General features: G+C 48.1%; 1 protein-coding gene across 1 annotated transcript; it reads right to left on the minus strand.

The window, feature by feature from the left end:
• On the minus strand, positions 1–15,545 carry LPO (lactoperoxidase). Its single transcript, XM_075994438.1, has 10 exons — positions 15,385–15,545; positions 13,729–13,846; positions 13,151–13,280; positions 12,192–12,398; positions 10,601–10,925; positions 8,621–8,781; positions 2,786–3,038; positions 1,742–1,915; positions 842–1,079; positions 1–634 (listed from the first exon to the last, which is right to left on the minus strand). The coding sequence occupies exons 1-10, from the start codon at positions 15,530–15,532 to the stop codon at positions 427–429; spliced, it is 1,962 nt and encodes a 653-aa protein (XP_075850553.1). The 5' UTR covers positions 15,533–15,545; the 3' UTR covers positions 1–426.
• Positions 15,546–16,528: the final 983 nt, after the last annotated feature.

Raw genomic sequence — 16,528 nt, forward strand, 5'->3', positions numbered from 1 at the left:
TATCTTTAGTCAATCACCAGGTGTATTTGAGCACTATGTGCTGAGCACCACGCTAGGTGCCATGGGGCACACTCGGGCCACAGACTCAGCAAAGCCCGTTGAGGGGAGAGGACAGGTGACATGCAGCAAGCTAGCCTGGAAGGTCATCTCAGAGGGCCTGGGTCCCGACAGGAAGGAGGATTTCCACAGGCAGAGAGGCTGTGGGTGGAAGTGGGGGAGCCGAGTGCAAGAGCTGGGGAGGCCAAGGCAGCCTCCCCCGGGCCTGGATGAGCTGTTCATCTGGCAGGTGTGAAAGGCCCAGCTTGGAAGAGGGGCTGGGACTGGGTGTGGAGCTCTAAAGGACCAGGTCATTGGACTTGCGTGAAATGGCATCGTGGACCAAAGGGAGCTTGACTGTGCAGCGTGGAGGCCTTGGAGCCCAGGCCCCTAATCCTCCGCCGAGGCCCAGGGTGAGAGGTCCAGCTTGTCGATGGCTGAGCAATCCACAAAGCCTTGTGGGTAGCTGTTAGCCCGGAATGCGTTCAGCGGGACCTTGGTGATACGGGTGTTGTCACAGACAAGGCGTGAGAAGGACATTTTCTGTAGAGAGTCCTGCTGCTTCTTCGTGAAGACCCCGGGGTTTTCCCACCAGAACCTGCAGGGACAGAGCAGGTCATTGCATCCCGTCCAGCTGTGGCCTCGCCCCACTCTGCCACAGGGGAAGGAAGTAGGCCACTGGGACCATGGAAAAGCCCCACTCACACCGAGGTCTGGAGTTAGTCCTCACGGAGGACGCAGGACACTGGGACACCCGCCTTGGAGAAGGGCCCCACCCTGCCTCCCCAGCCGAAGTCTCACTTGCCTGTCTCCATCACGGATCTGCTGGAACTGCTTGCCCAGGAGGCAGGCCAGGAGGGGCCCCACCGCCCCCCTTTGCACCAGGGGCTCAGCGATGGCCCCGACCCAGATGTCGATGTTGTCAGGGCTGCCGTAGAGACGCAGTAACTTCTTGGCCAGCACCTTGTTCTTCAACACAGCGTTCAGCTCCTTCAGGGTCTGCGGCCGTGAGAGGTCACAAAAGCCTCTCCAGGAGTTGTACCCTAGGGTGGAGAGGCTGAGGCTGTCTCATCCCTGCCCACACACCATCTCGGGGACATACCCACTCCAGCTCTGTCAGCCCTAAAATGTCTGAGCTCACAGCCTTTGGGATGGGGAGGCAGTGATCTGTTATTTTGTGTCTGTGGCACTTTAGTCCTGCGGGGACTGTAGGACGTGGTACTATGAGTCCAGGCTCTATTCTAAGCTCTGTATAAATATGCAAACTGAAGAACAGAAGTGTTAAGTAACTCACCCAAAGTCCCATAACTAGTAAATGGCACACCTGCGATATGAATGGAGGCAGCCTGGCTTTTAATTACTATATTAAATTGTCACTTATGGGTAGAAAAGAAAGGTCCAACAGTCATCAATTTCTCTCTGTTCTTTTCTTAATATTTTCTGAGCTTTTAAACTGTTTTTACAAGTTAGTTGTTCTCTTTTTCATCTGAGGAACTCCAAGATTGTACCAGGGATGTGCTCTTGTCTCTGCATGAGAGAAAATGGAAGATTCCACTTCGTAGATGAACAAAGTGGGTTTTCAAAACTGGCCTTCCTTCCATTTCAGAATAGATCAGATTCTCAGGGTTATACAGAGGAGAGTCTCTAAGAGCCCCAGAAATCAGCTAAAAGTTCCGCCGTGCAGGCCAGACCCCAGCGCGCTCACCAGGCTGCCCGTGGTCCCGGCCACGCTGTATGTTGATGGCAGCCAGGTCAAAGCCGTGGATCCTGTGCGTTGGCTGGAAAAGCTTATTGCGCAGCTCTCCCGTCATCATTTTATTCTGTTTCATCAACTTGGCCTTGTTGGCCAGCATGCCCCGCACCAGAGGATCAATGCCACCTGCCAAGAGAGACCGGAGGCCATCCTTAGGATGGAGTAGGGTGGGGGACATCTTCCACGGCTGGCCCCTGCCTCCACCAGACATTTTCTCTTGGATGACAGTAGGGCCACCTGGACAGCGTGGGCTGGAAGTGGGGAGAGCAGAGCACAGTGCGGCCTGCATGGTGTGCTCAGGGGGAGAGGAGAGTCCACACTGCCTGCTCCGAGAGTGGCAGAAAGGGAGGGATGAAGACAAGAGTATAAATGTCAAAAAATTTTTTTCGAGTTCTAGTTCATGGAGTCAGCTCCTTCTCTTTCGCTGTGTTCTGCTGAGGAACATTGCAGAATGGAAAGAGGCTGCATAAATCTTTAGGAAATGGCCCTAATGCATCAGGCCTTAAGTAAAGCTAGTGTCAGCGCAGCACAGCCCAGGGATAAAGGAAAGCTGGCTCCCACCTGTGGCACCTCATGGAGGTGGAAGGCTTCCGAGAAGAATAGAAAAGAGCAGTTTATTTACCAAGCCCATGAATTCTTTCTATAGAGGTCAGAGAAGCCTAGGGCAGGGCAAGGAGGTAGGGCAATCCCAGGCACTTTAGAAGCCAGAAGGAGGAAAGAAATAATAATAACTAATATTTATTGATCACCTCCTTTGTGTCACCCAACCATTGTAGGGTGTTCTGTATGTATATCTGATTTAATTTTTTGGATATCAGCACGAGATGAGTATTCTTATTTTCCCCATTTTACACATGAGGAAACTGGGGCTCAGTGAGGTGAAGTCACTTGCCCAAGGTCACACAAAAGTGCCTGGAGTCTGACTTCCAAGCCAGGTACCCCTACGAGCAGGCTGTAGAGAAGAGAGCCAGGTGACAGCTCCCCGAAAGGACATACCATCTTTGACTATCCTCCAGGTGTTGAAGAAGAGGGTGTGCAGGGCAAGTTCTGGTTCTGGACCCCATGGCCGATAATTCTCATCCAGACGGGACATAGTAGAGGGGACTTCCAAGTGGCCAAAGCGGAAGGCAAAGGTGAAAACATTGGAAATTCGGGGATCCACAGATTCATTGTAGCATTGGTATGGGGGGATCCATTTATGCATATGGTCACCTAGCACAATGGGTAGGTAGTCTCTAAAGGTAATAATCTGGAGAGAGAAATGAGGAAAGGGTATGAGAAGGTTTGAACTTCTGCAGAGGGAGACTGGAGAAGAGCTATGGCCAAGAAGGATGAACAGTCAAAAATCGAGGATGGCAAATGGATAGCATTCATGCCCAGTTTCCATTCCTATGACCATGGCAGACATTGCTAATCGATCATGGCATCCTGTCTGCTGATCTCTTATAATTTTTCTCAACATACGCTCTACTAATCAGTCATTTGAATTTGGCACATGAGATCCTTCTTTGTCATCTTTGCTCTAAGTTTATGACCTTGATGCTAAAGTGGCAGTCCTTGTGTGTCACTTTAATGTAACAAAGTCAGGGTAAGAAGAATGATAAACAACAGGAATGATTCAGGAGCAACCAAGGGAAATTCATTCAATCTCCAGTTCTGAAAGAAATGCTGCATCATGGAAAGATTGGTTTCTAATGTTTTATGCAACAACAATAAACAACACAAATAGAAAAAAATTTTCAGAAAAGAAAAATCATGCCTCCACATAACACAATAATTATATTAATCTGTATTCTTTCTAGTCTTTTTCTATATGATATATATTTTATCTATATAATATATTTTATTGTATATATTTATTATAGTTATAATCCTAGAGAATGCATAGCTTTGCATTCTGCTTTTTCACTTAACATTTCCCACATTTCTAACTAGCTTTCACAATTATTTTAAATGTGTGTAATATTCATTGGCCATTCTCTTACTGATTTACTCTTAGGTGGCTTCCACTTTGTTCAGTGGCATATCCCGTGGGGATGTCACCTGCGGATCAGGCAGTCTGTCCCCCAGGCTGTGAGAGGCAGCAGGAGACAGAACCCCACCTCTGGCAACAGTAGATGGCCCAGCAGTGGCACCTGACCAAGCTGGTCAGTCAGATTCCCTCTCACAAATTTAGATTGGGGATGTAGCTATTCTAGACTGTTCAGGATGGTAATGGATCTGAGGTGGCAGGTGGGGTCACATAGGTGCTCATTTTCTAACATGTACTGAAAAGCAGAGAAGACCCATCTGCAGAGAGAGTGGGGAACAATGGAGAAATTGAGAGAGGAGCAGAGAGGGGGGAGCGACAGAACCAGAGTAGCTGCCTTAATTCCAGATGGTTTCCAATCTCTGGCTCTAACCCTGGATAAGGCTCAACTACACTCCCTGTCTTGGGGTCCCAGAAGAAACCCTTATCGTCTTCCATTTGACACACGTATAGGGTTGAACCAATACTGAACTTCTGAACTAGCCTGAGTGGGTTTCTTTTTCTTGTAGTCCAAAAAGCATTGTTATAGACTGAACTATATATGCCTCAAATTCTTATGTTGAAACCTTAACCTCTAATGTGACTGTATTTGCAGATAGGGCCTTAAGGAGGTAATTAAGGTTAAAAGAGGTCATAAGGTGAGGCTCTAATCCAATACAGCTGGCATCCTTATAAGGAGAATGGGATAGACCAGATAGGCACACACACGGAGAAAAGGCCATGTGAAGACACAGTGAGAAAGCAGCTGTCCGCAAGCCAAGGAGACAGGCTTCGGGGAAACCAAATCTGCCAGCAACTTGATCTTGGACTTCCAGCCCCTAGAACTGTGAGGAAATTTTTGTTTAAACCATCTAGTCTCTGGTATTTTGTTATGACAGCCTTGGCAAACTAATATAAGCCTTAACTTATACAATCTTTAGGCAGATATTTTTTACTCTGTGGATGATTTCCTACAAACATCTCCAGCAATAAGATTTGTGGGTCCATTTTAAAAAAAAAATAAATATTGAATTCTGGAGATTTTGAGGAAAAAAATGGAAATAGATCTCTTTGATAGTTAAAAATATGTGCATGAGGCTCTGGTTCTAGAACAAGATGGAAGAGACTCATTTTTCCTTGCTCCTCCCACTAAATACAACTAAACACCCTGGGAATTAGTCAACAGGCAACATAAAAGGACTTTGAAAGCTGGAAAGAAAGAGGTAAATTGGTTGGGGATTTTATGACTTGGGGAATACCAACATGGTGAGTTCCTACACTCCCTCAGACTGGGTGCAGGAGAGGCTGGCAATCTGGAACCTCCAACAGAAATAAACAAAAGAAGTCAAGTAAAGCCTGCTGTCTCCTTCAGAAGGATTGGGCCAAGGGAAGTCCAGCGGAGACCTAGTAGAAAGCCCTGATCCCTGCTTCACAACTCACGCCCCCTTGAAGACTCTGGCTATTCCAGCCCTCAATCTAAAATCTAGGTTGGCAAATGGTCTGATTGGCCTGCAGTAGTGGCAGCAGTGTCTCTTTGCTCATCACCTGGTGGCATAAGTAGATCAGGCACAGTGACTTCTCTTTTCCTAAAAGGTTGCTGAGCAACAGCAGGCAGCAAGGAAAGTACCTTCCTGCCTTGCAGACAGCACCAGCAGGGGTTGAGTGGGAAGCCCAGTAGCACCAGAAGAATGAAGCAAACCAAAATAGCATTGCTAGGTTCAGGAAATTAAACTTTGGTGGAATTAAAGCTCACAAAAGTAGTCCAGAACCTACATGCTAAACCTAAACAAGGTAAGTATGTGCTAAAAATTTAAATAGGATTAAGAGTCTCCTAACACAATAACCAAAATGTCTAGGATACAAATAAAAATCACTCATAATACCAAGAACCAGGAAAGCCACATTTTGAGTGAGAAAAGACAATCAGCTGATGTCAAGACCAACATGAATCAGATGTTAGAAGGATCTGATATTTTAAAGCAGCCATTATAAAAATGCTTCAATAATAAATTATAGATTATCCTAAAACAAACAAATAAAAATAGAATATCACAGCAAAGAAGAAAAAGTTATAAAAAGAAACAAATTAAAATGATAGAACTGAAAGTATACTAACTGAAATTTTAAAAATACTTAAATAGATTCAATAATAAGTAGAGATGACAGAGGATAGAATTGAAGACAGATCAATAGAATTTTCTCATTCTTAACAACAGAAAGAAAACAGACTCAGACAAATGAGAGTATCAGGGTTCTGTGAGACAATAACAAAAGTTCTAACATTCATATCAATGGAGTCCCAGAAGTAGAGGAGAAAGGGGGTGAAACTGAAAAGTATTTGAATAACTAATCCCTACAAATTTCTCAAAATTGGTAAAAGACATGCATGTACAGATTTGAGAAGGTAACTGAATCTCAAACAGTATAAACATAAAGAAATTTACTCCAAGACACATCATAATTAAATTTCTGAAAACTAAACATAAAGAAAATTCTCAGGCCAGGTGTGGTGGTTCACGCCTACAATCCCAGCACTTTTGGAAGCTGAGGTGGGAGTATCACTTCACCCAGGGATTTGAGGCCAGGAAAAAAAGAAAGAGTTTGAAAAACAGCCAAAGAGAATGACAAATTACCTATAAAGAAGCACCAATCCAAATAACACTGAATTTCTCATCTGAAACCATGGAGGCCATGAGAAAGTCACAAAATATTTTTCATGTGCTGAAAGAAAAGAACTGTCAACCCTGAATCTACTATCTGGTGAAACTATTCTTCAGGAATAAAGGGGAAATAAAGACATTCTCAGATGAAAGAAAAGTGAGAAAATCTGTTGCTAGCAGACCTATCCTTAAAGAATGGCTAAAGAAAACTCTATAAACACAAAGATAGTGATAACAAAAGAAGGCTGGGACTTCAGAAAGGAAAGAAGAATGTAATGAGTAAAAGTAGAAGCAAACAAATTATTTTCTACCTTATAAGTTTCTTTAATCATATTTTATGATTGAAGCACCATATGATGTCATGCAAAATGTATGTAGAGGAAATACTCTAGATAATTATATTTTAAAAGTGGGAGGGGGTTAAAGGTCCTAGTGGAAGTAAGTTTTCTATATTTAACTTGAAGCGATAAAACACTGACACCAGCAGATTGCTATATGCCATGTATCTTTATCTTTCTATCTCTATCTATCTATCTACCCATGCTGAGAACAACCACTGGAAAAAAAAAAACATATAAAGCAATATATGAAAATCAAAATGGACCTCTAAAAAACGTTCCATTAACCCATAGAGAGCAAGAAAAACAATAACAACAGAGGAACAAGAAACAGAAAGAACAAATAGAAAACAAATAATAAAATGGCATGGTTAAGCCCTAACACATTAATAGTTACTTTAAAGGTAAATGGTCTAAATACATCAGTTACAAGGCAGAGATTTGCACAGTAGATTTTTTTTAAGTGACCAAACTATATGCTGTCTACAAGAAACTCACTGTCTACAAGAAACATGATTACATACATATTGGTAGGTTGAAATGGAGGAAATAAGATATATCACAGAGATATTAATTTTAAAAAGGAGGAGTGGCTATATTAATATCAGATAAAGTGGACTTCAGAGCAAACAAAGTTACCTAGGACAAAAAGGGACATTATATAATGAAAAAAGGATCTATCTATCAAGAAGATAAAGCAATCTTAAATGTTTATGCATCGAACAACAGAGCTTTAAAATATATGAAGCAAAACCTGTTAGAACTGAAGGAAGAAATAGGCAAATCCTGAATTATAGCAGACACACACACACACCTACACGCACAGAGATGATTGAATTTATAAGTGGTGAAGTCTGAAAAAGCTGTATGGTTTGTATCAATGTTAAACTTCCTGCTTTTGCTATTGTACCATGGTTATGAAAGATGTTAGCACTGGGGGGGGGGGGCTGGGTGAGGGGTAACCAGGACCTTTGTGTACATTTTTTTGCAACTTCCTGAGAACCTACAATTATTTTAAAATAAAATGTTTAAAATATATCAACATGTCAACTATGTCAACTTTTTTTTTTTTTTAGAGACAGGGTCTTGCTCTGTCACCCAGGATTGGAGTACAGTGGCGCAATCATGGCTCACTGCAGCCTTGAACTCCTAGGCTCAAGTGATCTTCCTGCCTCAGCCTCCTGGGTAGCTAGGACTACAGGCATGTGCCACCACACCCAGCTAGTTTTTTCTTATGTTTTAGAGACAAGGTATCATTATGTTGTCCAGGTTGGTCTCAAACTCCTGGCCTAAAGTGATCCTCCTGCCTCAGCCTCCCGAAGTGCTGGGGTTACAGGCATGAGCCACTACGCCTAGCCTAACATATTAATCTTTCTAAGTCTCTTCTAGTTAGTTGATCAGTCAATTAACAATACCAGTTGAGTATACCCATGACATGTGGCTTAGGTACAGAGAATTAAAAACGAAGAGAATGAAATCAAAATAACCCGTATCACTATAATGTGGCAGTCCCAGGAGTGGCAGAGCCTATAGTCCCAGTGGTGGCACCAGGGCAGACACACTAAAGGGATCAACATCTAGATGACTCTCTGGATCATCCATGACATCCATGACATCTGGATCACTCCGAATTCAGGGATTCATTTTTGGGACAGAGAAGCTGAAGAAATGAAACGAGGGGGCATTTATAAGGACGAGACAATGGGAGAGAAGCAGTGGAAGAGAAGGGGGACATGGAGGTCTGGGAACAGAGGTAGCTGGAGGTGCAGCAGCAAGCAGAGGGCAGAGCTGGGAGCTGGGGCCAGGTGGGCCTGGGCCTTCCTACCTGCACGAAGGCTCCCAGGATCTTCCGGGCTTCCTGGTAGAGCTTCTCCCCATCCCACTGAGGGTTGAGTCTCTTCAGTTCTCTGGCCAGCCGGTTGTGCTCGCGGAGAAAGAGGATGTGGGAAATGGCCAGCAGGGAGTGCTCTGAGGCTCGGGAATCTCCTGAAAGCCCAGAAGGCAGGAAGGTGGCTTCTCCCCGAGCTGGCCAGGCATGCGGGAACCCGCACAAAGAAATGATGGTACCCCGAGGGACCCTCTCCTAAGCCCCTCCTGCCAGTCAAATTAAGGGAAGTGAGGTGGAGAGGGATGGGGACTAGGGGAGGAATCACAGGGTTGAACTCAGTTCCATACACACACTTCTTAGCTGTGTGACCTTGGGCGAGTTACCTAATGTTTCTGATCTTCAGCCTCCTAGTCTATGAAAGTGGGGATCATAAGGCTTATCACAGGGAAATGTAGTAAAGGCTACTGGTGAGATATGAGGAAGGAAAATTTTGTTAACTATAATTCAACTGCCTTCTAAGAAGGGCAGGTGAAATAAATGAGGGGCTTTTTATTTTGCAGAGCAACTTTGAAAATTTTAGGAATGAGGTTGATGGTAGGAACCTGGGTAGGGCTGAATTCCTCTATGTGTAATAAAGGGAAAGGAATCTAGATGGGGACCTGTGGGGGCATGGAAAGGGGGCAGTTAAATGGTGAAAGACCACATGTCCTCTAATCTTTAGGAAAGTCTACTAAATCCACAAATTCTTGGTGCATATTCTTATGAAAATAGGAAACAACTTGGCTGTGTGTCTGGATTGATGTGGGGTATGTGTAAACACAAAATCCAAAAGAACTAACAAGAGACCTTGGCCTCTGGGCCAGCTTTCTGCCATGTCAGGGTGGCCAGGGGGTTGTCCCGGGAGAGTAGAGTTTTGAAAGAGCAAAGGCCTCCAGAAGCCAGAGACAGAGGCCCAGGAGGATGTGAGCCCCTGGAAGGAACAGAATTAGGAGGGCTTTGGTCACACGAGTGTTGCCTTAGAAATATACGTTCCCTCACGCCTGTAATCCTAGCACTCTGGGAGGCCAAGGCAGGAGGGTGGCTTGAGGTCAGGAGTTCGAGACCAGCCTGAGCAAGAGTGAGACCCCCATCTCTACTAAAAATAGGAAGAAATTAGTTAAACAGCTACAAATAGAAAAAATTAGCCAAGCATGGTGGTAAGTGCCTGTAGTCCCAGCTATTCGGGAGGCTGAGGCAGAAGGATTGCTTGAGCCCAGGAGTTTGAGGTTGCTGTGAGCTAGGCTGATGCCACAGCACTCTAGCCCGGGCAACAGAGTGAGACTTTGTCTCAAAAACAAAAAACGTTCCTCTTAATCTAGAACTTCTTCTTCTAGGAAATTATCTTAATAAATGTATCCAAAATGAGAACAAAGATTCATCCATAAAGATAACCATTACCTAAACAATAACAATACAACACAGAAAAATAGAAATAACTAAATGCCCCCACACAGGGTTGAGAAAATAAAGTACGGTAACATATGTCAGGAAATACCAGGCAACCATTAAAAATCATGTTGTAGAAGAATAGTTAAGGGCATGGAGTATATTAAGTAAAGACATAAGGTTATAGAAGATTATTTATAGTAGGATCCCAATTATGTAAAACAATGTAAAACTATATGTGTGCTAGAAAAAATACTGGAATGAAAGTACTAAAAATTGTTAACGATGATTTTTGGTGGGTGGTGGGATTGTGTGAGTTTTCTTTTTATTTTTCTTTGAGCTTTTCTGGACTTCCTTATTTTGTTTTACAGTGAACACATGTTCTTAGATTCTCTATTCATCGGGGCCCTTCTGCCGGTCCTGGACCAGTGCCAGGGGCAGCAGGGGCGTGGTGTGCGTTTTTCCAGAAAGATGATGAGAAAAGAGCAGTGGCAAAGCCTCCCTGGATAACCCCCTTGTCCTTGGGCCCTTCTGCTCCCAGCCTAGACTCACCTGCCAGGAAGCAGGGCACCCGGGCCGTGGTGTTGATGAACTCGCAGGGGCTTGGTTTCTTGTTGGCAAAGGGCAGGTAGGGTAACCCATGGTCCGAGACCTCCTGGTTGACGGCCATGAGGCCCAGGGGGCTGCTGAGGTTGCGGAGGCGGCTGGCCAGGCTCGGCTCGGAGCCGTACACAAAGCCGGCATCCAGGAAGGAGGTCAGAGCGTTGATCTGTTCTCTGGCCAAGGATTGGTAAGGTGCAGTGGGACAGACGAACCCGGCTCGGAAGAAAGGCATGCACGTCCCTTGAGTCCTCACCTTGGGGTCATTGCGTGGGAACTGCAGAGAGATTGGGCATAAATGACCAGGTAGAAGCAGCATAGCTGGGCCCTGGTGACCTCTCCCCAGGGCAAATCTGGATGCAAAGATGCTGATGGCATCCTCTGGGACCCTGGGATCAGACACTGACCCTAGACACTTCCTGCTGACGTTGCACACCCTGGGCCTTTAATACCCTGAAGTTCACTATATCCTGCCTGGCACAGACTAGATGGCTAATGTCTATTTACTGAATAAAAGAGCAAAAGGCAATCATTCAGTCCTTTACAGGGAGGGCTCTGACTTTTCGGTGGGGTGGGAGTCCTGACATGCCTGCACAGGAAAGCAGGACATGAGATGGGAAAGGGTTCGTTAATAATTACTACTAATAAAGCTACCTTTTTATTTATTTTTGGACCTACCATATGCCAGGTATTATGCATACTTTATCTCATTTCTGTCCTCAGAAAACCCCATAAAGTGGACAATTCAGTCCCATTTCACAGGTGAGGAAACTGAGCCTCAGAACAGTTAAGTAACTTGCCTAAGAACTTACAAACTGCTGGAAGGGAAAGATGTGGGATTCAGATCTAGATTGGCTTCATTCCACAGCTCATATTCTTCATGCCACAGCACACAGCCTTGATTTGTTGTTTAAGTGAATAAATTGCTCTCTAACTGTAAAACCCGTGAATAAGAAGAAAGGGTGCACCATTGCCAGGTCCTCTCTCTTCCTGCAGGAAATGCCCACAAATCCCTGCGGCTCATTCGGATTCATCCAAGTTTCAACTCCTTCTGGGAGCTGAAGCCATCCTTTTGAATGACTTACAGCAGTGTTTCAAAACCTTTACTGTGTGTAAGGTCAATCTCCCGGGAATCTTGGTAAAATGTATTAATAGAATGTATTTCCCAAGGTCCGGGGTGAGGCTTGAGGTTTTGCATGTCTAATAAGCCCTCAGGTGTTAGCACTGCTGCTGACCAAGGCTCCCCAGAGCTTTCTAGTTTTGCCATTAGTAGCTACTTGTCCATTGCCCACACTGGCCCTTTGTCCTTGAGAGCAGAAGCAGTGTCTTATTCACTGTTGTATCCCTGGTGCTTAGTGTACTGCCTGGCACGGATTAGATGGTTGATGTCTATTTACTGAATAGATGGATGTGTGGGCTTGAGAAGCTATGGAATCAGCATCCAAAATCTACCAAGAGATCATAGTTAAAGGGCTGGGAATGTCTCCCACATCAGGGTGGGTAAGGGACTTGTTAGGGACATCTGTTCGGCTGCAGGGCCTACCATGATGGGGAAACAGTTGCCTCCCTGGATACAGTACTCCTCACACTGGGCTTTGGAGTAGTCGCTACTCCCCAGCTCGGTGTCGGGGGCAAAGTCCAGGTCGTGGTCCACAATTTGCCCCCACTGCATGAAGAGCAGGGACCTATTCTTGTCCAAGACATCCTTCTCATTCAGGTAGCCGGCAATCTTGTTGGATACCTCCCGGGCCTATGGATGGAGGGAGAAGAGGTGGGTGGATTGGAGGAAAAAGTGCTTTGAGGATTCAGATTCAACTGGAGTTTATTAAGTGCCCACGATGTAACAGGTACACTCAATCCCCATGAGGAGCTTGTGAGGTGGGGGGCATTACCCCATCTTGTAAAGGACGACACTGAATCCTGGAGCGGTGATGTCAGTTCTCCAAGGTCCTGCAGCTACAAAAAGGCAGGGATGGGACTGAACCCAGGTCTGTATGACTTGATCACTTGCAAGCCCAGGGCCCTTTCCATTACGGGGAGGAAAAACAGAGACAGGCTGCCTCCGCGAAGTGAGCGCCACGGAGGTGCCAGGTGTCCGGGAATAGGAGAGGGGCTTTGGGTAGGGGCTGCCAGCTCCGATGAGGCCAACAGATAGGACCTCCAGGCAAACAACAGCTGATGCACTCCAGGGGCTGGGGCAGGGGTAAGCGCGAGCAGGATGGGGCAGCGAGGCCATCTGCCTGGGAGACCCCAGGGTATCTGGCCTTTGGCGGCTGGGACGTGCCCACCACGTGGCTGGGCTCCGGGCTCGGAGCTCTGCTGCCGTCTAGTGGCACTCCGGGGAACGTCGCCAGCGAGCAAGTCCAAATCGTCTCTGTCGGGACGCGGCCCCGCGGCGCCTCCCTCCGCCCTCCGCCTACATCTCGGCCTTTCCGCGTGCGTTTGCGGGGGGCCTCCCTTGCCCTCCGTTCCCGTCCTCGCCCGCACCCGGCCCGCCCTCACCAGCGGCAGAGGGAAGCCGTTCCGCGTCTTGCCCGGCGTCCACCCGAAGGGCAGGGAGAGCCCGTCCTCGTACTCCGCGGGCAGCCAGCGCGCCAGGGCCCTGTTGGCGGCGCCCAGCGCGGGCCTCCTCCTGCAACCGCGAGCCCGCCCTCAGCCTCGGCCGCGCGGCTCGGGCCTGCCGCCGCGCCCGGCCACGCCTGGCCCCGGGTCCCACTGCTCGGGACCCCACGGGGGACCCCGGAGCCTCTGGCCGAGGGAAAGGGGAGGCAGAGGATGTGCGTCAGATGGGGAGGGGGTTCTGAGCTGCGCCCACCCCCCCAGGGCGCGGGGCTCCTCTGCCCTGGGGAAAGGTGTCGCTTCCAGTTAGACACCGTGGGCTCGCTGGGCCGCTGGACACGCGTGGTCTTTAGAGGGTGGGGAGTTGGGGGCAAGTCCGGGACGGTAGGGCTGCGGCGGTGGCAGTGGCAGTTCTGCCTGGATGCCCAGGGGCAAAGCAAGGCGTAGGGGTTGGGGTGCAGGTGGGCGGGGCGGGGCGGTTAGTGGGGGTCCGCCCCTCACGCCCACCCCTGCCAGAGCACCTGTTATTACAGTCTCCCGAAATGGTGCGGTAAGGGCTGCTGGTGTCGCATTGCACCGCCGCGGCAGGGGCATCGCAGCCCACCTCCCAAGACAGCGAGGTCAGGTCCAGGCTGGAGCCTGCAACAGAAGGGACCCCCAAGGGGCTGAGTTCCTTCTCCATTCAGAGGCATGTCCTTCTGCAAACACGGCAGGGCACGCGTTTCGCAGTGCATTCCATGTTCTAGGCAAGCATTTCTCAGGCGGTCTCTCACTTAATCTTGACAACTCATTAAGGTAAGATTCTTTTACTCCCATTTTACAGAGAAGAAACTGAGACCACAGGGCTCAAAAGATTTGCCCCAGGCCACACAGATAGTGAGTAATTGGGAATGTCCCCAGCATGGCTAGTAAGTCCTTGTCTGTCAGGCCGAGAGTCATTTGAATAGACAAATCTTTCTTTTAGAATGAAAATACCCTGGAGAGGTTAAGCGTATGTTAGTATGAGTTTGATAAGATTGCTTTCTTCTAAAGCTTTGCTGACACTTAAAGTATCAAGCAAGCAATAATATAGCTAGGAAGGATGTTGGGAAGGAACAGATAATTTTTTTTTTTAATACAGGGTCTTGCTGTGGTGTCCCCCTAGCTCAGAGCAACCTCAAACTCCTGGGCTCAGGTAATCCTCCTGCCTCAGCTTCCAGAGTAGCTGGGACTACAGGCATGTGCCACTGAGCCCAGGGACAGGTAATTTTATAGTGAGGGCCAGGGGGGTGGTGGGAGGAGTAACAGAGGAGGGTGGCCTTAGGCATCAGAAGGTTCTATGTAGGCACAGAATGGAGACAGCTGCCCCACGTTCTGAACACAGCCCGTCACCCATCCTGGTGTCTGCAGTGAAAGGGAGAAGAGGAAATGTGGCCGTGTGGGGCTTCTCTGTGGGGCAGGGAGGGCAGGAATCTGTGAAAGTTGGCAGGGGCTGGGGTTCAACCCTCAGCACCTTTTGAATTTCAGAATCCAAAGTGTTCCCTACTTCTCCCCACCTTGTCCCAGTTTTCTTCTTTTGGCACTTTGGAATTTGCCCAAGTCCTGGGCCAGGTATTCTACCTCCATTGCTGTTTTCCCAGGGAGAACCTGTAGCCTCTTCCTCCTGTCAGGACCAAACCCCTCCTCATGACCCTCCATGAGCTGTGGCATTTGGCTGGGGGTAGGGTGGGTGTGGAGGAGGGCATGGCCAAGCCATCAGTTAAATTCATTGTTTCAGCAACAAGTTGCCCAGAACAAGATAGAAATCTCATCTCCTGTGACCTAATCCTTATAAATGCCCCCTGACATAGGTGGCTTAAATGTCCCCTGTATTAGAGGAAGTGGTGGCACTGTGGTTTGGGACAAGGAGCCCATGTTTATTGACTTTAGCACTTCCTCTGGGCAGAGGCTTTACAGATGGTATCGTACAAAGAGTACCAATGTCCCTTCACTTGGGGTTGGCAGTGTGACATTGCTAGGTCTCAGTTCCTGCCTCTGCTGTCCTCCAAGCCCCTCGTTGCTCTGCCAGTCACGGGAGAGCTGTGCGTGCCTCTCTGAGTAGATAGCTCCTGACAGGGAGCGCGGCTGCTGGTGGCCTCTGCTCTCCTGTGGGGAGGTGGCCCCTTCCTGCCATCAGTGGGCTAGTGGGTTTTCTGTACCTGTGACGTTGGTCAATGGCGCCTTCTGCCTCAGTTTCTTTAGGGACTCCTCCCACACCTGCCCGTTGCGGATGGCTGTGCGCGTCCGGCCTTTGGCGTGCTTGAGGTACTCTGACAGCTGCCGGCTGGTGGGCGTCTCAGAGCTCATGGTGGCCTTCAGCCTGTGGAGGAGAGCGGTGGGGATCACGGCCCGGCGCTTAGGAGGGGCTGGGGGCCCAGCGGAGGGGCGGGAGGGTGGTGTGTGTACGGGGGACGTGGGAAGCACACAGGACACAGACACTTCTGTGCTCCCAGGACCTTTTCTTCATTTCTCCACTAGCGCCCCTGGAAATGCTCCTCTGGGAGGAGGAGGCTACGGTGGCCACTGAGCGCTGTCAGGCCTGGTGCTGAGGGAAGGCAGGTGGACGGACATGAAAAGAGCAGTTCCTGGTTCCAGTCAGAGGGCTGCAGCTGGGCTGGATCTAAGGAGCCTCAAAAACACACACAGGCCCCGGGAGTGACTGATTCAGACTTGAGGAACCCCTGGCATGTAGCTGGCATGTCATCAGGCCCCATGGAGGAGAATTCTAGGGATACGATATGTGTGGGCCTCCAGTCTGCCCATGACAACATCCTTCACTGCATCCGGCCCGAGAGCTAGCATGGAGTTTGTTCAGATGTGGCCCGAAGCACCCAGTCTATTCCTTCATTTCCTATGTGCACAATGAGAAAACAAAAACCCGTCTACTCAGAAGTTTGTGACAACACATAGATGACCAAGGGCAAGGTGGAAAGAAAAGTTTCTCCTTGAGATCCCTCTACCCCCTCGCTGTGCCTCAGTTTCTTTATGTGTGAGATGAAGGGGCTCTATGAGATGATCTCTGTGGCTCTAAGACTCAAAAATATTGGAAGTGGCTCAAATTCTAACAAAAGACAGCCCTGATTTCTGGGTACAGTTCACTGGCTGTTGTGCCTGGCTTTTCGCTATGTACCAGGCCATTAACTCTAAAGCACTAGAGGACTACACGGGCATGCAGGGCAGGTGCAAGGAGTCACCAGGCCTACTGCTTTCCAACGTCCCCTTCCTTCACTCCATTTCAACTTCTCTGAGAGCATGCCCCTAATAAGTCACCTGCACGTACATCCAAGTTCTCGGGTTCTGTTT

Source organism: Microcebus murinus, chromosome 18, assembly GCF_040939455.1.
Source record: "Microcebus murinus isolate Inina chromosome 18, M.murinus_Inina_mat1.0, whole genome shotgun sequence".
Classification (NCBI taxonomy): domain Eukaryota; kingdom Metazoa; phylum Chordata; class Mammalia; order Primates; family Cheirogaleidae; genus Microcebus; species Microcebus murinus.